Source organism: Pleurodeles waltl, chromosome 11 (genome assembly GCF_031143425.1).
Source record: "Pleurodeles waltl isolate 20211129_DDA chromosome 11, aPleWal1.hap1.20221129, whole genome shotgun sequence".
Taxonomy (NCBI): Eukaryota; Metazoa; Chordata; class Amphibia; order Caudata; family Salamandridae; genus Pleurodeles; species Pleurodeles waltl.
Window position 1 is genome coordinate 473,461,346 of NC_090450.1, and position 26,338 is coordinate 473,487,683.

General features: G+C 41.3%; 1 protein-coding gene across 1 annotated transcript in view; it reads right to left on the bottom strand.

Moving 5' to 3' along the window:
* Positions 1-450: 450 nt before the first annotated feature.
* RNF122 (ring finger protein 122) overlaps positions 451-26,338 on the bottom strand; it is a 189,616-nt gene continuing 163,728 nt past the window's right edge. The window contains exons 5-6 of the mRNA XM_069213816.1: positions 23,947-24,029; positions 451-6,190 (exon numbers count right to left, since the gene is read on the bottom strand). Coding sequence (XP_069069917.1) covers positions 6,076-6,190; positions 23,947-24,029 — 198 coding nt within the window. The 3' untranslated portion in view covers positions 451-6,075. The remainder of the gene's footprint in view (positions 6,191-23,946; positions 24,030-26,338) is intronic.

Genomic DNA, 26,338 nt, shown 5'->3' on the forward strand with positions numbered 1-26,338 from the left:
TCAGGGCCATTGTACGGTAGTCAGAAAATCAAACTTCTTAGTCCTCTGCCATTACTGTGTATGGAGAAAGGCAGAACACTGAACTCTCTGCATACAGGACATTCTATAGAGAGAGATGTTTGCTGCTCTCTAGGGTATCTATGCCAAAAGACAGATGCTCCCAGTTGTGGTTTCTGAAGGTTGTGAATGGAACAAAAAATACAAAGAGGTAGCTCTCCAATTGCAAAATATATTCATCCAATCATCCAATACTGTTGTCACTGTTTTAGATTAATTTTTAGTCGATTTGTGTTGATCTGGACCCTTTTCGGTAGTTTCTGGTTTAATAATTTCAATTCCAGGGAAAGCGGTGTGACTATCTGGTAGGTGGTAACTTACGAAGGAATATCACATCATTTTTACACAGACTTTGGCTCTCTGTGTGACAAAAAACGACACAGCAGACAGATATAAGGGAAAATCCTTTTAATTTTTAACATATTCTCTTTTTAAATAAAAATTTAAAAATAGACACCGTCAAAAAAAGGTGTCAGCCCTAGAACATAACAATCACATTGTGTACAAAACAGATGCTATATACAAACAAAGCGCCAGGAATCTACGATATGAATGTCATATTAAAGATCAAACTGCTTAGGGTGTTCAGCAAAGCGAGGAACACCGTCAGGGCACTGTTCACGAAGCAGCATGACATTGGGGTAGCTGTTCTAATAGTACTAGGGGCCTCATTTACGAAGCCCTAGGGGCACACTGCCCTTGTGATTGTTTTTGTGCAGAAAGGTGCCCCATCCTGCACAAAAAACAATCATCCCCACAATGCAGGCACTCTTGCTCGATGGTGCAAGGGTGCCTGTGTTGGTGTATGGCAACAATTTGTGCGCCCGAGCAGGGGGAGAGGACAAAAATGCACTGTATCTTGCAGATATGGTGCATTTCTGCCTTTTCCTGGTGGTGCAGGACATCGCAGCAAGGCACTTGCTGCGCCGCCCTGTGCCACGGGCCTTGTAAATGAGGCTCTTGGTTCTTTTTCATGACAGTTTTCTCCCTTTGTCACTATTTCCCTATTTTTCTGTCCCCCCTTTTTCCTACCCTTCTATCTCTCTTTCTCTGGACAAAGTCTGATAGTGGAAAATAAGTTCCAAAAATGTGAGCTAGTGCCCACCAGATCAAATAAAACAGTGGGTCATAATGGTGGACATAAGATATTTAAAACAATTTATTGAGGGATGATTTATAGAAAAACATCATTAATTTTCAACATGTGAAAGGTTCTCTACAAGAAGTCATTTACAGAGCCAGACCTGATTCCAGAAGATGAATTGAGAGAAGAATACAGGCAGCCAGAGGCTCTCAACGATCGTCCCTGATTAATCAACAGATCCATCTGTCCCTGAACCCTAGAGGGTCCAATTTTATGAGCATGGCTTCTCACCCCAAATTATCCCCAAAGGAGCTATAGGAATCCATGTCCGCGTCACAGATAAACAGACACAGTCATTTCATAATCTTCTGCAAGGGAGTGGGAAATCCGTCTAAGGTCAGTTGTTTATAGATTAAAATATAGCTCCTGAAAGAAGACCGTCACCAGTTTCTGTGTATCTGTGTCTATGGAGAAATTGTGGAGAGACCCAACAGCAGTAGTCTGACTTTTTATAGACCTTTAGCCACCCAGAAGATGGAGGCATCCAGAAGATGTCCCAAAGACTTGTCTTCTACTGTATGCCCATTACATTGTGTCGTGCTCTCTAGGTTTGTACTTCATAATTCAACTATTCACCAGGGCCCATATTTATACTTTTTTAGTGCCGCATTTGCGTCGTTTTTGATGCAAAATTAGCGCAAACTTACAAAATACAACTGTATTTTGTAAGTACAATTGTATTTTGTAAGTTTGCGCCGATTTTGTGTCAAAAAACGACGGGCCCAAGTGTTCTAAGTATTTGCATTCATCTGAGACCCTAGATATGTGAGTACATATGCATGTCATTTAGTATTCCCTTCCCTGTGTCTTTATGTTTACTAAGGCATCCCTGTGTGTGTGTGTCAGTCTGTTGTGTGGCACTGTGGCCCATAGTTATACTTTTTTAGCGCCGCATTTGCACCGCTTTTTGATGCAAAAACGGCGCAAACCTCCAAAATACAATTGTATTTTGTAGATCGTTTGTTTGGGAAACCTATGAATAAAAAAGGTTTTAATTGGTCTGATGTCTCCCACGTCCAACTAACCTGGAGAGTGGCAGCCTGGGTCACCCTTACCAGTTTGAGTAAGGAGCTTCAGTTCCTGTATTTGTTCAGTAGAAAATTAGTCTGGGACATAAATCCTCACCACGGAGTTAGCAGCTTTCACAGTGAACATTCATTTCCAAATACAGAACAGGTTTGAAGACTACAGTTTCACACAGGGCACTTCACTTCCTGCACTCAGCCTGGACAGATACAGAAAACGAGGTCTGGACTGCAAACAAATCAGTCTTGGCAAAAATGTTCAAACCAGCCACGGAATGAAGGAGTCCATCAGGACAAAGGGGCCTTTGGGGGATGGTTGGGTCATGGCAGCCCATTCTTCCCTAAAAGCAGCCTACTATGGGAATGCCAGACTGGCAGAATAGGCCCACTCTTTACTGGACTAGAGGCATGCTTCTGAGAGTGAAAGATGGATATTGTAAGGCATGGCAGAGGGAAATTTTTTTTTTAAGGTTTAAGGTTTCTCAAACATGCCTTCAGTGGCTTTTCTCCCCACCTTTCCAAGATCAGAGTTAGAAGTAAGCACTTTTTCAAGTGGCCGGAGTGACTAGATCTACAGGGGAATTGGTAGATTTCTTGACAGAACAAAGACTCTGAAACATGGACAGTTGTCAACCAAAGTCATGGAAACTACCAAGGTTAATGGTAGGGCAGACCACCACTGCAAAAATGAGGCGAAGACGTGTCTAGAGCCCCATCCACAAGGCCTCAAGAGACCATGTGACAATCTGACGAACCACTGGAACCAGGAATCCTGGTTGGCCCTGACAGAGGCCCATTACCCATCACTCAAGCTTCCTGATCAAAGAGCATCACATTACAGCCTGATCGCTAACATTTCTAAATGGCAAATAGCATTTCTAGCAGAATTTCACAACGTTCTTAGAAAACGAGGTTTAAGGCTCTCTTTAAGTAAACAACTTCGATGGGGCAGTAACTGAATTTGCCCTGGCTGTGCATTTAATTCTCTAAAGGCAAAATGAAGTGCTTGGACCTGTCCAAAATTTGGTGTGTAGTCTCAGGAAAGACAAGCAGTCACTAGGGTGTGTGAAGTTGCAAAGTTAGTTTTCTCATGGTCTTCCTGTAATTGTTAACAATATTGTGATTACTGTCCATAACTTGTTTTCCTCATGTTGGCTGTTACTTTAAATCAGAGCTTTTGTGCCCCTTTACAGTTGTTTCGTGAAAAGAGATCACCAACATCCATCCAGTTTCAAAGTCACAAGCAAAAACGATTTCATAGTTAATTCTTGAGAAAACAGCACATCCATTTTCAGCACCAACTAGCAATCACAAGGGCACATAAATATATTAAAAGCATAAACTGCGTAAACCATGAGTAGGCGTACAATTGGGATCTAAGTAAGACTGCTCGCATAGCAAACATTATCGCACACCTCTAGCCTTGACATCTGTCCCTTGGAATACCAGAAGCCTGGTTTGACTTTCCACTAAACAGCTCAATACCTTCCAAACAATACATTTTTTGCAGATAATATAGAAATACACACATTAAGTTCGTACTTTATACAGGTGGGCTTCTTCAGAGGACAAAGAGCGACTTCACCTAGCCTCAGAGGAAAACTTATATTTTCAAGATTCCATGTCTGCTGTCCCTTATTGAAGTGTTAAGAATGCAAGAATGTATGTTTAGGAGGTTGTTACTGACGGACACCTGGGGCTCGAGTCACAAAGATGTTTCCATGAGCACTCCTGACTTACTTCTGAATTCAATTCAAGGAGTAAGCAAAGATTACTAGTTTATACTTGGAATTCAGTAGTAAACCAGGAATTCTACATAAATAATTCATACCAAAATATTCTGTGAATTGGGCCCTTTGTATTTATGGAGGTATTTCCCATATAGCAACAGAATAACCCAGGTTTTTCCCAAATTGGTTTCTTAACAACCTTCTTGTCCCCTTTGAAAATACAACAATACAAAATTATATTGCTTTTTGTTCAAACTGTGTCACTGACGTGTTGGACATTTAGGTTTTTTGGCATAGCTCATAAGTACATTTGCGTTAAACCATTGTATACCCTCATACCAAGCTAATGATGTTAACTCAAGTCTTAAACTAATTATTCATCAACAGGACGAGCAGCCTATGCTGGTGAATAATGAAATCCTTATTAACACTAGGACCAAAAGGGAGTAATGAACTGCTAAATTCAACAATTTCTTATACTGTCATCAGTTTAATTACAGAAGCAGAGAAAACACCTCTGTAGTTACGGTAAGGTCAGACCTTTCACTGAAAAGGCATTGTTTGTTTTGCTGATACATTTTGGTGCTGTTTTTCTCGTACAAAACCTTTGGAAAAAAACTTCATCCACGTTGGGTTCTTCATTGCACATTTCGTGTACCTACATCAGGCAGGGGACAAAAAGGTGATGCTTCTAAAAGTGACATATACCATTTAAATTCCCACCGGATTCTTCACTCCTCTATGCAGGTACAAACATTGGAACCATAGATCCAACAGGGCGATAGAAGAAATGGCTCTCTCATCCAAAGACATTCATTTATTTTTTTAATTACTGGATCTGCAGATCCCAAGGAGCCATGATATCCAAAAGTGTTCTAAAAGTGTTAACCCTTTAAAGCCAGATTAGCTGCTTTTTATATGCCTATTTCTCAAAAGTGACTGGATGGATTTACACCAAACCAACAACAACTTGTAATATGTTCTACTGGCAAGTGTGGTGTCAATCTCTTCAGCAGTGTGGGCTGTAGTTGCAAGCATAATTTCCTATGAGAGGGAAAAAAGGGAAAACACATCTTCTCCCCCCACCTCAACTCTCTCCATCTTTAACATTTTTCCTGTTAGTGGATCTGCACATACATGTGCATACGAGCCCTTGCTGATTACACCAACTGACTGGAAAATTGGGCACAAAATCAGGCATTAGGGTAAAAGTTATTGGCAAATCAAAAAATGCCTTTTCAATGGAAAGTGCAGCAGAACCATAATTAACTACACAATGGTTATCCTCACTGTGTTATGTGTGTGGGGGTGATATGTGTGTGTGTGTGTGTGTGTGTGTAATATGTACTGATTAATACATAACCCATATAATCTCTTCCCATTCAAACTCTGCTTCCAGTTGAGAGACAGCATACCATTTGTCATTCCAAGTCAACATCCACCTTAGAAGCATTTGTGCCAGTAATGCTATGTCTCTGTTTAGAGGCCTTGACTGACTTCCCCCCCTATGATACAGGTCAGGAGTCACCACATAATGTGTATATTCAGAGGTACCTCTCAACCGAGAGGCCCTACAGACAGACGCCACATTACTTCCTTTTCCAAAGGAGATGCTTGCTCCTCTTCCTCTTCATAGGGACACTTTGCACAAATCAACTTTTCAGCATGCACTGCTGGCACCTGACCTGAATTCACTTCTCTTTGAGATGAGGTTTTTCGAATCATAGTCATATAACTAAGTGCTGAACATTTGAAGTGCAATAACCATTTCCCAATGACAGTCACTGAAATTCTGCTTCACTCTCTTTTTTCTAGTATGAAATGAACCCTCTATTCACACCTGGTCCTGGGTTCTGAAGACGAGATCTTCATATTACTTCATTACTTGGAGGTACCTAACAGGTTGAATTGAAAGCAAGGAAGATGACCTGTCTGAAAACCACCGACAGTCTGCACTCAACATTTCCAACCAATGGAGATCGGACAGAGTTCTACAGAGTAAGACCTCTGGGTATCGAGTGAAACATGAAAGGTGCAGGACTATCAAGAGTAAGAGTTCTTCTCTGTCAATATTCAGCCTGTGTCCATTCAGTGTTATAAGAACCACTCCCAGCAGTGCTCACACCAGCTCGTCCAGCAGTGTGCCGATCCCTGGTTGCTGCTCCATGGATCCGATGATGTGTTTGTTGCACATGGGGCAGACACACCGGACCTCCAGCCACTTAACCAGACACCTGAGAAGGGAGGAAAGAAGAACACCATTGTTAGAATATACTAGTGACCACAGTACCCACCTGAAGGGTTTACCTTGTCCCTGAAAGTTAAGCACTATCAGGACCCACCCTAAGAATCCAGAAATGACCCGAAGGATTCAGTACCAATCTAGAGGGCCCAACATCCAAATGAGGACCTAGCATCTAGCTGTAGGGCCCATTACCCACCTGAAGAACCAGGTCCAAACTGAAGGATGCGGAACACGCATGCAATCTACATCACCCACCTGGTGGCCCCAACATCAAAATGGAGGTCCTAGTACCTGACTGAAATGTTTAGAATGGGATAAAGAATTGACAGCGAGTTCTATGAGACTGATGGATGTTCTTATGGAAAACACCGATAGGAAGGTCTCTAAATTACAGGCTGAGGTAGCTATATTGGAGAAAGAAATCAAAGATTCAGGCCTATTTGAAGCCATTGATAAGAACTATAAAATATTGAATGAAATAATATATAGACACCAGGAGGGGCTCAAACAAAGGAAAGCAAGGAAGTTAAAAAGGGATGAGCAGGACTATCAGAATGGAAGGGTATTTATGTTTGCAAGGAAATTTGATCATTTAGTAAAGGGGACCATTACTCAGGCACACTCAGTATCGCCCCAACAAGTGACAGTGATACAGATTGGGGAGAAGGGATAAGAACAAGAGGATCATCTGTGAATGAAAGTACTTTTTTTACAAGAGATGTGGAGAATAAAACAGGGGAATCAAGAACAGAGAAGAGAATTCCCAGGAAACCTGAAGGGGGCAGAGAGGAGGAGGCTCCCAAAGACAGGGGGGGCATGAAAACAAGATCGTGGGACAAGCGGGTCTAAACATAGCTGAAGACCGGGGGCTGAATGTGACAAATATTATCAGATAAGATTCTTTCTGCAGAAATGATGTCACTCCAGAGTAAAGGATTGGGTTTTTGCCCAACTAGTAGAGGCGATATTTGTCGACATAAAATTTACTTGTATAAATTTGTTAGATGCTTACAATTGAAGAGATTGTTTAAATTGAGACAACAAATGGGACAAGACGTAGGAATAACAAGAGAGAAACTTGAGCATAGTGAATTATCTATAGAGGATATACATGATACTGCAGCTTTGATGTCTATTACAGATTATGAGGATCTTCCAACAACTACTCTAAAAGTGTTGAATGATTTGAATATATTACCAGGTTTACATGAAACAAGTGGTCTAAAGATGAAATCAAATTGGACACCCATGATGGGAAGTGATAGCAATATTGAGGTTTTCCATAAATTAGTAAGTAACAATCTAGACAAACAGTTATCCAAAAATATGACTAAGAACATCAGGAGTAATTTAAGTTATGGAAAATGGCAGGCATTGAAAATGTTGCAGAAGGATGTGAGTATTATTATTAGACAGGCTGACAAAGGAGGGAATATTGTAGTAATGAATCGGGTGGACTATGATAATGAGATCTACGAACAACTAAGTGATGAAGATTGCTATGAGAGTCTAACATTTAATCCTATTAGTAGTCTAACAAACAAGATTAATAACCTATTGAAAAAATTGTACTAACAGGGTCTATTAGATCATGAAGAGTATACCTATTTGAAAGTTGATAGGCCAAGATTTCCATGTTTTTATACTCTTCCAAAAATACATACAAATCTCCCTTTTCCTCCAGGTAGACCAATAGTTCTGGAATTGGTGGGCCAACAGAGAGGATATCAGAATTTATAGCTATATTTCTACAACCTTTAGTAGTGAACTTACCATCTTACATTAAAGACACAAAGCATATCTTGAGCCTATTGGGAGACATACAATGGGAAAGTGGTATGATTTTGGTTACTTTAGATGTGGTGGCATTATACACAAGTATAAAACATGAAGTGGGCTTGTGAGCATTAAAATATATGATACATAGAAGGTCGGCTCGTTTATTAGATCATACGGAAATGATTTTAAATATGGTGGATTTGATCTTGAATCAGAACGTGTTTTTATTTAACAAAAAACGGTATAGACAAAAGCAGAGAGTAGCAATGGGCTCCAGGTTCTTTCCTTCTCATGCAAATCTCTTCATGGCATGGTTTAAGTAGAAATGGATCTGGGGACACAGGGCAGGACTTGGCAGACGTATATTTTATATTGAGGATAATACAAACATGAGTGTTTCATGATATGGATAGGTACTATTGAACAGCTGATGGAATTCTGTAATTATCTGAATGGAAATGACGCAAATATTAGATTTATTTCCCAATACAGAATGGAGAAAATATAATTTTGGGAAGTGGAACTTTTCATGGGTGACAACAGGATTCAAAGCAGATTATATAGAAAACTGACTTCATGCAATGCTATTTTGCATGCCTCAAGTGCACACCCGAAGCACCAAATTCATGCGATCCCCTTTAGGGAAATGATAAGGGCTAGATGGAATAGTAGCAAGAATGAAGATTTTCATGAATGTATACATGATATGGGTCAGCGCTTTGAACAAAGGGGCTACCAAGCACGAGTGATAAAGAACACACAACAGAGGGTTAGGTGGGTTACTAGGAAACAGGCTCTTATATCCCGTAATACTAAAATAGAGGACAGAGACAAGGATAGGATTAGATTAGTTACAGACTATACAGAGACCTCAAATATTATGAGGAAAGTATTGAGACTTCACTGGAATATTCTAAGACATGATCTGGTACTGGAGGACCGCATAACGAATAGACCAGAGATTACATATCGGAGGGGGAGATCTCTAAAATATCTTCTATGTTCTAGCTATCCAAGATGTAAAGGAAAGGAGGATTGGTTAACGGAGCGAAATCGAGGCTTTTTCAGATGTGGCCAGTGTGGCATCTGTAAATGGGCATGGCTGGGAAAAATGATTTTGTGGACCATAAGGGCCATAGTTTTCAAATACAAACCAATATTACCTGTGAGACAAACTTTTAATATATATAATATCTTGTAAATATGAACGTGTGTATGTAGGAAGCACAATTCGTCCTCTCAGAGTTAGAATTAGTGAACATCTGAGGGCAATCAAGCAAGGGGATGAAAGGTACCATAGAGAAAGGATGTACATGCATACACATGTGGAATGTACATTAGTAGGTAGACTCTAATGGGAAGAGAGTTAAATATGAAGGTAGATAAACAGATATAAAAAATTAGGGAAAAGATATTGAAGTTTGTAGAGATAATAATAAAGAGATAAGGTTTTTAATTATATCAGGAGGTGATATTATGGATGTGCGATTTAAATGTAGGCAATGACGCTAAGTTGGGATATGTAACGAAGAATTCGGGCATAGAGCAACAGTTTCATTATGATCTCCTTTTGAGATTGGTGCCAGCAGAGAGAGTCCGGAAATCTAGTCCGTTTTTGATGTCAATGGGACGGAAGTTATAAAAACAAAGGAGATAGAAAGTGGACTACGTAAACGAAAGGAAGTGTACTCTCTGCACATGTGAGAACTAACGCAGGTGAGTGGACAGGGAAGAGCTTAATGATGTTGAAAGTGGGAATACATTGGGGGTAGAGAGCAAACAATGTTTCCTTATCATTAAATATATACCGATGAGCTACAGCGATTTGGAAGGCACTCGATAAGGTGGGTTGCGACTGAAATGTAGGCAGTGACGCGAAGTAGGGATAACAAATAAAGAATTTGTATAGAGAAAAAATAGTCCCATTATGATTTGTCTTGAGAGGGGTGCCGGTAGAGAGAGTTCGGGAATTCAGTCTGTTTTTTGTTATCAGTGCAGCAGAGGTTATAAAAACAATGCAGTTAGAACGTTAACTGAGTAAATGAAAGGAACTGTACTCACTGCGTGTGAGGAGGATAAACACGGGCGAGTGAACAGAGGAGAGTTCACCCAGATATGAGGGGAGAATATGCAAGATGCATATGCATAAGAGATTTGGAGATTCAAAGCATTTGAAAAGCATACGGAATTCTTGGGCAAAAGAGAACAAAATAAGAAGGAAAATGGGACAACAGCTGGATATATAGGGGAAAAACGAATCTACAGGTACTTCCTATGGGTGATGGTTGTAGTGTGTTCAAACTATCACAATATGGGGGCGTGGTAATAAAGTAGGGTTTCACATGTTTATACATGTAAACGATAAAATGATCTGAAATATCACTTGTAAGATTCATTATATGAAGATAATGTGTATATACATATATATATATATATGTATATATACATATATATATATGTATATATATATATATATATATATATATATATATATATATATATATCTATCTTATGGTCACACAATACACAGAAATGCGGTGAGAAGAAGGTGATGTAAATTACTAGAGGTTCCCACTTGCTTCACAGGAGATGGATTATTCTGTAAAAGAATAGTATTGACGTGGAGTTGAAGGTATACAGAATTGGGCATATGTGTAACTGCAGCCCTAATGAAGTCACTTGGTGATTCCCCAGACGCAACATGTGTTGGCAAGAGTAGATGGAGTCTGAACTGAAGCTGATTTTCTGTTTGGAAGAAGAATACGGAAATAAACTGTGAAGATTGCAATTTTGGACAATTAGGAGACGTGTGCTTCTGTACATAGAATTTGTTATCAAAGATCACTGATTGTTGATGTGCAGAGATTTGGGGTGTTTTTTCCTGTAAAATGCACAGTCTGAAAAGGAAATAGTTATTGTGGTATATCCTGAACATATAGGTGACAGGAAGCACCAATATCTCCTTTTAAATCACCCATTGATTGAATAGTAGTCTAGAATGTTCCCAGATGGTCCAAACTGCAGTTTGTGAACTAGAGCTCACATAAACCCAAGGCTGGTCTGGACATCCTGGAAAATGTTTTAATACAAACCATAACGCCTAGAGTGAGCGAGCATAGTGAACAATTTTGACTCTCTGAAGATGGATTTTGGTATGCCCTCCATCAGGCTGGGTGATTTTACAGCCATTCCAGCAGCTATGAGGACCATTTGCAGGATTTTTCTCAAGATCCTTTCGGTTGTCACAAGAACCTTGACATTTCAAAGTTGGTACTTGCGGTTTTCAAAGCAGTTTGTGATCCTGGGGACATGTCTGCAGTGACTGAGCAAGACTCAGTACTTTCTTTAGCTGTTCATTTGATCAATGGGTGATCAGTTGAAACATAGCCAATGGGAGATGGTGTGAATGCTGGCACTAAAACAAGTGTACCAATATTACAAAAATCTGATATTAATTTTGCAAAAGTTTTTTTAAATATCTTTTTCTTAGTAACATGGCAAGAGTATACAGTACACACAAAAGCATGTAGTGAGAAGGAAAACCACATTAGAGTCAGAGGCATAATAACCATACAATCCAGTGCCCGAACAGTACTCCATTCTCTTCACCTACTCCTTCAGGCAATGCTGAGTGGTCTCATTGTGTTAGGATCAAGCCAGCAAGTGGGTCTAGGAGTGGGGCAGTGCGTGGGCTTTCCCCTGTAAATGTTCCAATTCCCCCAGATTTTCACCTCATTTCTGTGGGCAACCACAACTCTCATATGTCACCCTCTCCTCAACATGCACCAGTCCATGTCTTGCTTCCAGTCTCTCAGTATTGGTGCTTGGGGCACCCCCACAACCTTGCAATATGCCTCTTAGTGGCCACCATCCCAAGAGTCATCCACAGTATCTCCATTCTCTTCACCTACTCCTTCAGGCAATGCTGAGTGGTCTCATTGTGTTAGGATCAAGCCAGCAAGTGGGTTTAGGAGTGGGGCAGTGCGTGGGCTTTCCCCTGTAAATGTTCCAATTCCCCCAGATTTTCACCTCATTTCTGTTGGCAACCACAACTCTCATATGTCACCCTCTCCTCAACATGCACCAGTCCATGTCTTGCTTCCAGTCTCTCAGTATTGGTGCTTGGGGCACCCCCACAACCTTGCAATATGCCTCTTAGTGGCCACCATCCCAAGAGTCATCCACAGTATCTCCATTCTCCGAAGATGCGTAGTGTCCCATATATTTAACAAACACCATTTTATCAAGGCTTCCATCTCGCTCTGAAATATCTAATTCATACATGCAATTACTGAGTACCAGTAACCCTGTATCTCCGGGCAGCCCCATATTATATGTAGAAAGGACCCCTCCAATCCACACCCCCTGAGCGTCAGGTGATCTGCCCATTTTGACTTTGACTGAGCATGTCAGATATGATCTGGGCAGGATTTTCAACTGCAACAAGTGGAGCCTGGATCTAATCCGAGCCTCCACGCTGGCTTCTCTCCATTCGTTCTGTTCCCATTGTGTTTTCAAGTGTTTTAACAGGTCAGGGGAGTTATTAATCAATTTCTGGTAGGTCAGGGAAATGACTTTTCATTTTGCAAAAGTTGGGCCGAATGTACAAGGCCATTTTGTTACAAGTGTTGGAGTGTGACTTTTAAAATTAATACTAACATGAAAAGCTTGCAATATAATGTATAATGAAGCTGCATAGAAAATGTGTTAACGTAGAAAAATAATACACACGTTTGAAATGTGCCCACGGGGAGTGGCCACCAATGTATACTATGACTAATGAAACTTATAAATGATGAATTAATGATGTACTAATGTATGAATTTTGTATTAGCATATTATGATTAATGCATGTATTGAGGTTCCGCTAAATTAATCACTAGGCCTTAGTTAGCGAGGGTCTGGGCCTAGCTGCCTGGTCTCATATTAAACTGTGTTTTTCTACCGTGCAATGTGCTGTCTTCCTGAAGGACACAACGCTGTACTTTTCCAGAAGCTAGAGATATGTGTGTGTAGCCATAGTAAATTCTATCTCATGGGACCTGACTTGCTCAAGGAGACGTTCTTGCCGAATACAACATTGTAATTCGTAACAGGTGCACGGCTGCTTAGACTAGGAGAAGACAATGGGACTACTGACTGGAGCGTAAAGTGTAACTTTTCTTACCTGACATTCCACCTGATGAAGGCGCCAAGTACAGGAGCCAATCAACTGCATAAGAACTGTGTTTTGTGGAAAATTCTAATAAAATAAGGTGCATGGAGAATTACTGGACAGAGATAATGAGGCACCAAAATTGATCCAATGGGGAATTTAGGGCTAGTTTGACTGTTTTGATATAACCGCCTGACCGAGGAGAAATGAGCCATTTACTGGACATTCCACAGAGCCATACTTTGCCATTTTGAGACTTTGTTGTTTATTCTTCTAATACTTTTAGCCATCTTCTATTTGTTCTTACCTGATACTTACTTCTCCTCCTTATGAGGAAAGTGCCTTATTCTTAGCTATGCCATACTGAGACTTGCCCTGTCCTGTCCTTGCTGATGGTGAATCGACTGATGTCCTGAGGACGAAGACTGACGCTGATTGCTGATTCGTTGGAGGGGTAACTATCTGATGATAATTGTAATTGTCTGTTCGCCTTTCCTTTCTAGGTGCCACCTGCTCTTTTGATAGAGGCCATAGTTAGATGTTTTCCAAATTTGTGTTTGCTAAATTGTTTTGCATGAAGCCCAACATGCCGATGCTAATTCGAGGTTAGTTAAGGTGTTCACAAATACCTGACACAAATAGACAAATGACTGAATTCTTGCTTTGTTGAACCTTGTATTCTGAGACTTTTGTTAAACTGCTTCTTATTAGTTAAATGCTTAATGAATATTCTCTATGCACTGATTAATTGTGTATTAATGATGAATCTGAAGAGCTACTAATGAGATTGATTGCTAATGAGACTAATGGAAATGACTTTAGATTGTAACCAATAGGGAATAAACATTCTAACACTTAACTAAATTGGTGTGGTTATTCATGGCCGGAAGGTCATGGGGTATTCGTGTTATTGATCCTTATTAGATGTTATTGACTAACTTGTTGATTAAGTATTGCGAATATCGATTGAGTTATTGATATTGATTTTGTGATTCCAGAAAGATATCTCGTACTGGTAAGTCCCCAAAAGTGGTCAAAAGGTTCATCGGCCTAGGCGTGTCTCCTCGTAAGTTTACTTATCAAGGTTTTGACGCGCTATCCCAAGTCTTGCAGTCTGCAAAATCAGTGGGTATGCAACTGCAAAATAGCTCTTTTCTATATACTAAACCAATTTTGTGAGCTGTAAAATCATTTGTGGCTTCCAGAATAAAGGCTACATGACCCATATCGAATCTCACTTTGGAACGGGTTTGTGAGGGGGCATTCCCTCCTAACTGTGATTCAGTGTGGTCTGTATCAGTGGTGCAATAGACCTGTAACTGACTCCTCAGAAGAGGAGGTAACTGATTCACACAGGTGAAGCTGTTGCCACTAGACAGCTTTGCCTATGGAATTCATGTTATGCAACCTCAGGAGGAGCAAGTGGTGGCCCACCGAACTACAGTCTGCTTCACCTGGATGTGGTCCCACATTGAAAACTTTCATTTTTTTTAAATCAAAACCGGTTATTTTATGGAACAGGGATCACATGGAAAACAAGTTTCTCATTTTGGAATGCAAATACAGGTGTGGTGGTCTGCTCTTCCTTGCAGGCCACCATCACTATGATTGTCCCCAATAACTGGGGTCACCAACAGTGTCATGCGGAATTAATATTCAGTAGGCAGGTCGTTCTGCGACTTGAGATTTTGTGACATGACTTATTAGTGTGCAGGTCACATTGCAAAATCAGAGGCAGGTCACTAATAGTAAGGGTTTAATTTGTTACATGCATCTTTATACATCAAGCCTTAAGTCTTACTATACTGATAAAGTAATAAAACGATTAAAATAATGGTCTTTGGTTAAATCCAGAGCTCTCTTTCTTATTGGGTTCACAGGATTTGGCCACAAAATCTTTCAGCATAACGTTGTATAGATAAGATAGCATCTTACTATTAAATAATGGAACATTGTTTACCTATGGTTCAGACTTTGTGTAGCCTACCAAACCCTCATCTCTACCTTTTTTTGGAGGGTTGATGGGCCACTGTCACAATGAGAGGTTAATTTCCATCACTTATAAGCACATCCTATTCTGGTGGTAGCTGGCTGCCGCACAAATGAAGTTAAAAGTCAACATGCATAATGGATAAATATGAATGAATCAAATAAAATACAAATAGTAGAAACAGAGCCATCAAAAGAATTATCTATAAAAATTATGGTTTAAAGAAAACATAGTCTTCATAGACCGAAATAAAACCCAGAAGATCAGGAACAAGGCAGAGGTCTAAAGAAAGTGTGTTCCACAGTCGTGGGGTGGCCAACTGAAAAAAAGCATGCTCAGAGAAAGCGAACAAGCTTAAACATTAAGAGTGACAAAACACTGCTTTACGAGTCTTAACCACCCTACATAACCTTCATCTTGTCAATAGGATAAGGTGGCAGGATTTGATGGTGTGCAGAAAATTAACCCCCCTCCAATCGTGCTGGGGATATGTGTAAACTAAGGATTTAACAAGGGTGATGTAAGCCACACACCAAGCAGGCTGTTCTATGAATACAGATTTCTGAGGAGAACCTGGAGTAGCAGGTAAATGAGTAAAAACAGTACTTACAAGATTCAGGTGTTATATGTTTATTGCTTTGACCCTCTGGTGTCTGCTGACAAACTCGTATGTTGTGGATATTCTATTAAATGTTCGTTTGACCAGAATACTGACCTTGGATTATTCCCAGTGTGCCCTATTACTTAATTAAAGGTTACTCTCTAGAACATTAGTTCCCTACATTCAGCTACGCTTCAGGAATAACGTGTACTCCAACAGCCTTGCAAGGCATCTGCCCAGAAACAGACCTTCTAGTGTGGTTGCTGCTGTGCCCACTGTGAAGATTATGGCTGCACTGCCCTGGAGACGAGCCATAACTCTGCATGTGACTACAAGGCCCATCGGTCAGCATCTTCCTGGAGGATGACTTGAGAAACTTAACCTGCCCTCCAGTCATTTGAATATGCAGGCAGCTAGCCCCGACCAACTTAAGACATTTGCTTTACCTGAGTTTCAACTACGTATCTGGGTCTGTATTGCAGTCAATAAGATTTAGAAAGTTTCAACTCATAGCGGGCCTGCTTTGCTACTTGACCTCCAATTACAGGATGGAAACACAGATCACCTTATTTCCATACTGATTGGCACACGAGATTCACCTTTTCGTACTAGGTCTTAAGCTAGTTTTCAATTGGCTGAGTTTAGACATTTTTTCCAGAACCATTTGATTACTTCTCTGTGGTTCTACGGTTCCCAAGATATTTTGGTTTAAAGGTGCAAGAGGATCAGGACTCTGCATCCCCATTCCACAGTTGCTAATTTGAATCACTTGGTTCAGTGGCTGCTCAAGGTGCCATGGGTGCCTTACGATCTAAAAGCTCAACCAAAGCCAGCCATTTAAAGGTTAGGGGTCTCTAAATGTTGGTACCCCTGTGCAACTTACTATGGGCCTCATCTAGATATTGGCAGAGGAGTTACTCTGCCACAATGGTGACGGATACCCCATCTGCCAAAATATAAATCAATAGGAAATAATGGGATTAAGTTTCGGCAGACAGAATATCTGTCACTGGTGTGATGGACTAACCCATCTGCCAATATCTAAATCAGGCCCTATGATTCTAAATTCATTCCCAGTGCCAGTAGTTGTCCCATTTAAACCTTGAATTGGATCCCAGTTGGAGGTGTAACTGGTTTCTGCTGAACTATACAAGGTACTTCTCTGCCACTGACCACCAGATCCAGGTAACCCTTTTCACTAGACAATGGAATTTTGAATCTTTAGTTCCTAAAACCAATTGGGTTGGGAATCGCAGATCTCACACCCATTATCTTGTGCTTCATTGAGGAAAATCTAAGATAAAATGTAGCCATATTACAGCAGACTACATACACATGATATATTCTATTCTGTCTGGTACCTTTCTTCTTTGAGAAACACTGCAATAGTAAAATAACTGGGACCCACCCCAGGTTTCTGAAAACAGTCAAGAATTCACAGGTTGCTCCATGGACTATTCACTAACCATATTTCAATGTTATTTCAATTGAAGCATTTTCCCTTACTAGCGCAATAAAGCTAATTAGTCATATGTTGGCACCAGACAGTGACACCTTCCTATTTATGATGTTGGTCATTATATTAGCTGTTCAACATTTACAATGTTTTAAATATGAATTTTAAAAGCCATAAGTCTGACTGGAAATTTAGTGTATAGGGTATGATTACTTTCACATTCTGTATTTGATATCCCATGGAAGAAACATGGTTATCTAATGACATGCAATGGTGCCTAAAGTCATGGGCCACAAACATCAGCAACAAATTAAACTACTCACCGGGGATAGTGTATAATAACCACATATATGTGAATTTCCGGTTCCAGATTTCAGAAGACATGAATAAGTTCCACTAGGAAGCTAGTTAAGAGGTATCTGTCAGTTGGTAGAAGAGTTTATGCTGAGATTCATTACTACAGAACAGCTCAAGAATCTTAGTAAAACCAGAAGCACTACATAGATCGGGGAACAAAAAGGAAAGCTCCTAGATGGTGTACAAGCAAAGCAGGCATTTAAGAAAGACTCCAATAATGGTGTAGGTGATTACCTTGTCCCCAAATACAGAATCACTTCCCAGTTACCACAGTTACCTCACAACATCCACTTCTCTGCTGCTAGAGATTGGCCATCTTTATTATTTAGGATTGTATAGAGAAGGTCGTAGAGACTGTAAGGAAATGCCTGTTTTTGTATGACCACCTGTAGGTTTTGGTCTGATGTTGTTGGTTTATCGACTCTGAGGAGTGCAGTGAGGCTCACTTCCCAGCCCTCAGTGCCAACCCTCTGACCCTAAAACATGTATGTTGCATTGGTTGTACCCAAGTGCTTTAGACTAACTTACTTGTAAGTCCTAAAATACGGTATCAAGGGTGACCAGAGCATGTAAGTTGCAGAGTCACCCCAGGGATAACAGCATTAGTTGTGCCACCCTGCGTGACACAACTAAAGCGAGTCTCCCAGTCTGCCACTGCAGACTGTTAGAGCATTCTTAAATTGCTAGCCCTACTTTGCCATTTAAAGGAATGGCAAAGCCAAACCTCCCTCTGCCATATGGGTAAGTCACCCCTACGGCAGGCCTACTGAGCCCAAAGGCATGATGCAACATATCTCATGGGAAGAACATGTATTTTACATGTTTTGGCAGTAAAAATGTGAAACTGTTGTTTTTACTGAGGAAAGGCTTGGCCTTCCCATTGGAAAGGACAGATTTACACACTGACCTCTCACTTGTGCTAACTCCTGAACAGTGCCACCAAAGTTAATACTCTAAGGTACCAAACAACTTGTTTCATTAAACTAAACTTGATTTTCAGGTCGAAATTAATATAAAAAGTGTCAATGTGCAACTTTTACAAAGTTCCACTTTGCTGCCTTTAGTGTCCTGTGCCCTAATGATTGCACAAGGAGCCTGTCCCCATGACAGCTTTCTGCCCTCCTGAGGTGACATACTAGCGACAGTAAAAGCCTGCACTGCAGAGAGATGTTACCTCCCTCCTAAAGGAAACCACACAGGTGCTGAACCAAATGGCAAGCTTCAAAGGAGAAGACACCTTAGATGGACAAATGGGTAACACTTGGGAAAGGTCTCCATTGTCTAGGTAGACAGGATGGCACTAAAGCTGGGGGTAAGGGAAACCAGTTGGTAAACCGGTTTCTCAGGGATGTGTAGCCCACTTAGTAGTCACACCTCTGGGTTGGGCTAGGGAGCTCTGGATATTGAGAGAGGTGGTCTGCCACATTGGGCGTGGGCAGAAAGGTGTGTCTTGGGCTAGCCAGATGTCACACTTCCCAGGAAGTGGTCATAAGGAGGGAGGAAACCTAGTAGCCCATTGGCTACTGACTGTTTCTACACTGAAGGTACTTTCTGAGCATAAGAAGAGCACCCATGGCACCCAGAACTCAGATCTCAACTGGACTGGAAGAAGGACCAAGGAAGGACTGCCCAGCTGCACTATGGAACCAGCAAAAAGAGGCTGCACTAGTGTGGACTGCACATGGTGAACCTGGTGGCTAGCAAAGGTGAATGAGCTGTGCCTGATGTGTCCTGCTCATGAAGACGTCATCCCCAGTGCCCAGCCAAAGCAAGAAACTCCAATGATGACTAACCTCATGCTTGCATCACAGTTCCGCTACAGCTGAAGAAGCCTGCTAGGGCAAGTTGGTAGCCTAGAATCTTCATGCCACCGCCAACTGCAGCAGTGCAGCACCAGAGACCAGGACCTAACTCTCAAACATGCACCCAGGTCCCCTATACACGAGAGAGTCAATGGAATGCAGCTTGGTCACCCAGAATACAAGTTATTGCCCCGGGAAGGATTGTGCTGTGACCACAAACCCGGGCCACTGATAGCCCAGTGACGAATGGACTTCGTCCTGAACTGAAAGCACTTCGAGGGACGTCGACCCCATGGCCAGGAACACCTCGCCTCCTTCCTGGAGCAAGGAGTAGCTTCAGAAACATCCCCATTGACCACATCGCATCCACAGCAACCTTAAGCATCTTGAGCATCCTGTATCCCTTGCATCAGGACCACTTCAATAGGAAATCACAGCAAAGGATAAAAGTGCCTGGAACTGACTGGAGACTGTGTCGGCTGCTGAGGTAACTGTTTCTGAAGACCTCGCAGTTCCCCATGACTGACTCCTTACTGCAGTTGGTGACCTATAGTCACTCTAAGTGACTACAATACAACTAGCTAAACTTCATTAAATTTGTCAATGCGTGTTTGCGGTTCAGTCAAATGCTTTGATTTAATATACCTTGTAAAGTCTACTTTTCTGGAACTCTCCAGTGGATCTTTTTCATTGTGGTGTCTAAAAATACTTAAAAATACAATCTATTTTTTATAAATTGGTGTTGGATTTCTTGAGTGTTTCAATTGTTTTGGTGCTGTTGAAATGCATTATACGTGTTCCTTTGTGTAAGCCTTGCTGCTCAGAGCCACAGCCACCCAGAGTTGAGCTTGAATGTTTTACAAATGAAACCTACTGGTCCTAAAGGGGTTGGTAAGTGTATTGAAGAGTGAGGTTGCACAACCAAGCCATAAAATCCACCTCATTTGGTCACAGAGACATTATAACCAGAACCTTTTAGAAGTTAGCAGAAAAACCTCAGGGTACAGCAACAGAATGGATTCAGTGAATGGCAGAAGAGGGAACACAATGGAGCAGAGCCATAAAGCGTCTGACTTCTAGAAAATGAAAAGATAGCAAAGGACCTGAAACAGAAGAAACTAAAGGCAGAGCCATTAAACATAATTCCAACCCCCATTGCTGTTTCATCTGCACCAAACTCTCCACCCACCAAGTCTCAACTGGCGGGGAATGGTACACTTTTTGGTGATTACTGTTCCTAGCTGAAGTAGCATGCAACATGTGTTACCTCACTGTACAGCAAAACATTGTACATCTGCTTCTTGTGGGCCCCAGACTGACAACTGGATCATAACAGAAGTGGGGAGAAAAAGTAGAATTCCTTGAAATATTCTATGTCCAGAAGGTCTGCACCTACTCCTGCCCAGTACTTGAAGAACTACAAGAATACCCAGAAATCTGGCAGCATCTCATGAAGATGTGGCTGTAAAGTAAGCAGAGAAATCTAAGGGGTGTGAGACTGGAATGAAGGCAACCAACTATGTAGGGTTGGTAGAAAATGTTCCTTGATGAGGAAACCTTTAGATATGTGTTGTGTGGAGCTGTGAAAGCAATCAGCTGATCTATGGGTTGATTGCTTTAAAGAATTGGCAGTTACAGCTGACAAATGGGTAGCAAATAGACTGTGTGAGACTGGGCAGGCTCAATAGTAACCTACGCATGTTGGGAGAACAAAAGTGGAATATCGAGAAATGCTCTTCAAAGGTAAAAGAGTTGGGAAACATCCAAATGGAAGAGAGACTATCTCCAGTGCCAAAGACTTGAAGTGAGTATGGAGCAATGAGTGAGCTCCAGAGTGCCTGCTTTGACTATGGGCAGCAAGGCTAAAGGAAAAAAGGGATGGTCTGGGCTTGAATTGCCTGACGGTATAGCCAGTGTACGAAGACCTATTTTCCCAGTTGCACATTACAATATACATATGCTTCCTTTTTCACTGATCCTCATATAAAACGCATGCTGAAAGGGGGCACGGCCTTTTAGTTTCTAGTCCCAAGGCTGTAGGATGCCCTCCCCCCTTACCTAAAAAGGGAGATCAATCTCTTGAAATGCTACAAAGGCTTGAAAATGTGGTTATTTCAACAACTCCGAGTCAAGTGTCTTTCACCCTTACAGTCTTTTAGCGCAAAGATACCCTCTCTAGGATAATAGATGCACTTTACAAATCTCTTCATCATCATCATATGTTTAGTATTTTTTCACCAGCAGCACACAAGACTCTGCTGGACTAGGTGTGCACCTAAGATGTGTGTCCCAGATAGCAGAACAACGTTACTGCACCACCAACAAGCTATTTGGCTGATGATTGCTGGTAGCTGAAATTCTAGTAAGTGGCACAGGCCTTTTCACCTGTATCATTGGGAGAGGAATCTGTTGACTCTCTCCACATAAACCTATGCAGTCCCCCGAAAATGTGGTCTCTTATTTCACACAGTATGTATGTCCTCTATTATAAGAAGTGGCGTATGTGGCTCGTGTAGAGTTTGTGTGTTACATGGATAGCTACACCTGACCCTCCTCTTGGACACAGTGCCCTCAGCACAAGTCTGAGGATGACGTCCATTTGGCCCTTGTAAACGTAACATAATTCATGTAAGTTTTCCTTGTAGGCCCTGTAACATATGTAGTTGATTTAGGGAAATCTGCATTCGGCTCCTGCCAGATGGCACTCTGTTAGACATCAAAGGTCTGGCCGATACTGGTTTGTTGCTTGACAGCACAGTCTGCAGATATAGCTTATAAGAACCATCATCCCCTCATTTTGATGATTCGCCACCGATTTTCATCTTCCAGGCTAGCTGTTGGCATCCTTTTTTTTTTTGCACTGGTAGGTATTAGGAAATCATTGAGAGCCCTCTCAAGAAATCTATACAGTCTATATAGGAACATACATGTTTATACCAGTTGGAAACCAAAGAATATGTACACAGTTGTGATTTCACAAAGTAATAGATTATAAACATGACATTCGATTGGTGCTGGAATCTCTTCCAAGCTTCCAATGAACTGGTGGATAAACCGGACCTCCTACGACTAGTTGCAGGTACACACCTGGACGTCAGAAGAAACTTTGGAGCAACAATTTTGAAAGGTGTCTAATGAACCCACAGACCCCAGGGGTATATTTACAAGCCCCGTAGCACAGGGCAGAATATGGAGTATTTCTGTCATTGCCCCCTGCACTGGTGCACAAATTGCTGCCTAGCGGAATGATGCCTGGGTGCCTGCGTTGTCATCAGGATATTTCTCCTTGTTACGTCTGCCCTGCGGAGGCATACAGTTCTGATGCATTCCCAGGTTTACAGAATCTTGTAAATCTGGGAATGTGTCAAAACCCATGGGTGTTGAGTGGGAAAACGAACGACAACACCCATAGAACGCCTTCCTGATGCACTGTAAGACAACACTGCGACTTGCGCTATGTTGCCTTACACCATATCTGCAAGGCCATAAAAAGCCACGCAAAGTGGCTTTGCGTGGCTTTGTACATATGGTTCTGTACTGTGTGCTGCCAGTGCGTCACAAAAAGTGAAGCACCAGCAGTGCACAAGACTTGTCAATATGCCCCCCCAGTTTCCAGCGAAAACATCAGAAAACACACATTCCTTCTTCCTATGATAAAGATGTTCATAGGCCCAAACATAATTTCAGTTGTAGCACCTCACCCAGGCCACTCACCCAGCCAAGGACTGACTGGGTCACCAGGCAACAATCCATAACTCTTGTGCTAGATCAGGATTGGTCAGAGAGGACATCTTGACAGACCCTGTTCGTCTCATTCATGAGGTTTCCCAGTGCATAGCGTGATTTATAGTGCTGTGTTGGGCGAAGGATGGCTGGCTGTCCACTTCTTACTCTACTTAGCGTGGCAGAACGAACAGGTCTCATGGACTGATCTAACATGTTTTGGATGGCAGTACCAGGTGAGTGACATTCAACTCATTCAACTAATTTTCACTGTTATGGTAAGCCATGGTAAGCATTTTTAAAGTTGGCTCTTGTGAGAAGTGGATCGCTTTTAATTTATTCCCAGAGTCGCTTTTGCTGTGGTCTGTTTGCCGGTATGCCAAGTGTAGAAGAGTCGTCTGTTGTTAATAAAAACGTTAAGAGCTTGAGTTGCAGTGTTCTAACATAAATGCCATGTAAGATTAAGCATCTTTAATCTCCCAAAAAGGGCATGATAATTCAGGGTCTGGTAACACTTGTGTCTTGTAATTTACAATGGTTTCTAAACTTGTGTAGGTCAATGTTTTTCTATGTGTGTATGATCAATAACCTTTTTGTTTACTTATACAACAGTCTCTGACGCTTTAGTTTTCATCCTGTAATACCTTTGACCTCAAAATCGTTTTCTTTAGTTTGTGCCATGTGCATCAATCAACCTCGATTCAACCCTCCAAGAGATCAAGTTGCTTAGAGGATTATACTGCAAGGTTCACGCCACCACTGTAGCATCTGTGAAAAACACTCATTCTGGGGTAAGCATCAGACTATCAACTGGCGTCTGAACACAGTTAAATTGCAGAGTACTTAATATTTGATGTGAGGCCGCTTCAGCTTGTGACTTACTTGCGGTGGAAGGCATGCTGGCATGGGAGGATTCCAAGCTCTTCTTTCACCTTGAAGTCATCTAGGCACACTGCGCAGGTCTGCTACATAGATGGACAAAAAAGAGTAGCAACTGAGTAAACCAGGAACACCACTAACTGTTTTTGATCTCCACTATAACTCACTCTCAGTGCTAAAATATCATCATATTCACACAATGTGTTATATATTTTAGACCCCACGTTGAAAACCAGGCACAATATGAGTGGGACCTTTGAACTCTATTCACATGTTGTGTACTGGACGGGCAAACATATCTTTCTTTGCAGAAGCGAAATAGGTTGGGGTGGCTTTCAAACTATTCAGGGAATCCAGGCACCTGGGTCTAGGTGATAGAATGATCATAGTGTAAGTCAGTGGTTCTATACTATTTAGTTAGCAGCTGCTCTGCATCTATAATGATGTATTTGGGTTTGGGGAGTATTACTGTCTGTGAATGTTCCAGGACCTCTGTTTTCATCCTGAGACGATCATGTGACTTCAGACACACATGCCAGTGCCACAAACTGCACACTAGAATTATGAGGTTGTGGTTAGCTAGGGCCCTATTGTTAGCATGGAAGAGGCTCCAAGAACTCCAAGGACCTAGTATCATGTATGAACCAGCACATATTTTTCTTATATTGTTAGATGAGAGGTAAACCTTATAATTTTAGGACTATTACGAATTATCATGATCCATATGGGTGTTAAATTCATAATGAGAACTTTTTGCTGTCTGATGGGTGGCTGCAGTGTGGATGGATGGTTGAGTGAGTGAGTGAAATCTGAAGGTTCCTTGGGGTAAATAATGAACAAATAGCGTCAGGCAAAACCTATAAAAAGGAAATATAAATTCTACACTGGGGAAAAAGTGGATCTCGGAGAACTAACGAGGAGCATCTTAGCAAGGTAATCAATCAGCAAGGAAAATCTCCACCCTGGCTACCTCTGAGGCGATGGAGATATTTGAAGTAGCGAAAACTGGGTGGCTTCATTAAATCATGTAGTGAATTAGTGAAGTTATGAGTCTCACCACTAGACTGAGGGTAAAGCTAAGGGAATCCACACTGGGTTCGTGAAAATGTGTAGTGGGATATTGGGAAAGTAATTCTTATTGGACTTCCGTGAGAGGGTGACGCCATTCAATGTAGACTAAAGAATGTCCACAGGCTACTAGCTCTATATATGTTAGAAAGTGTGATGGTTCAGGTAGCCTTAAACAGACAAAAATGGAGATGATGTGGTCCTTATTTTATCTTGATCGTAAATGCCCTGGAGGAATGGAATTGCCCAAAAGCATTTCACTTAGAAAGAAAGCTATAGACAATCTGTCGCCGTAGACCTACAGCAGTAAAGTACTGTTGGTGCCAATGTATTTGAATATGTAGAAAAGGAATGAGGAAATCCACAGAGTTAATTTCATATTAATCTAAGACATTAACGCGTCTTCAATCAATAACCTTGAATGGGGATTACTACTTTTGTTCAGTTTCTCTCAACACAAATAAAGGGCCAGGAAATTAATGTTATAACAATGTGCTCTGCAGATAATGGAACAGAGAGCAGCCGACCTGCTATATATTCAGCCAGATAAAATGGAATAGCTTGCGCCCAAATACACTATGTGGACATTATATGTAACTGAATGTCAAAGGCTTTGAAAACGAGACTGTCCTTTTTGTGATTGCTATTAAAGAGAGGAGGCCCTAGAAAAAACACAAACTGCAGGCATGTTAAATGAGTCAACATGTAGCCCGAACACAAAAACACGCTCTCGGGCAAAATATTAATTCTCCTACTCAGTTGCATATTTTATTGTAAAGAGGTCAGGTCTATGTGAAAAACGTGAGACACCCTCTCCTTATTACCAGAGTAGCACCAATGTTTATGCGTGGTTCATAGAAACAGGACATATAAAACTTTAGATATATGTGCTTGCTGATTACATATATAGAGCTCATTGCTGAAATGCTCCTCGGTTAGAAGACTGCAGCTTTACATAATGCTAAAAAAAAACAAGCATTGGTAAAACCAATAGGTCTCGTCTATGCAAGAGTTATTGGCTTTGCCAATGTGTTTTAACCATGTTGTACACAATCGTGGCTGCTGTTCAGCATGGCTAAAATTAGTGGAGTAGAGGAGAGTGGTGTGGAAAGGTGTAGAGTGGAATGGCGAAGAGTGGAGTAGAGTGTCATAGAGTGGATCGGTATAGAGTGTCTTGTAATGGAGTGGCATAGAGAGCAGTCATGTATAATGATGTACAGTGGAGTGGCGTTCATTGGACTGGTGAGGCGTGCATTGGAGTAGAGTTTTGCAGGGTATAGAAGCATGGAGTACAGAGGTATATAATTCAATGGCATTCAATTCTGAA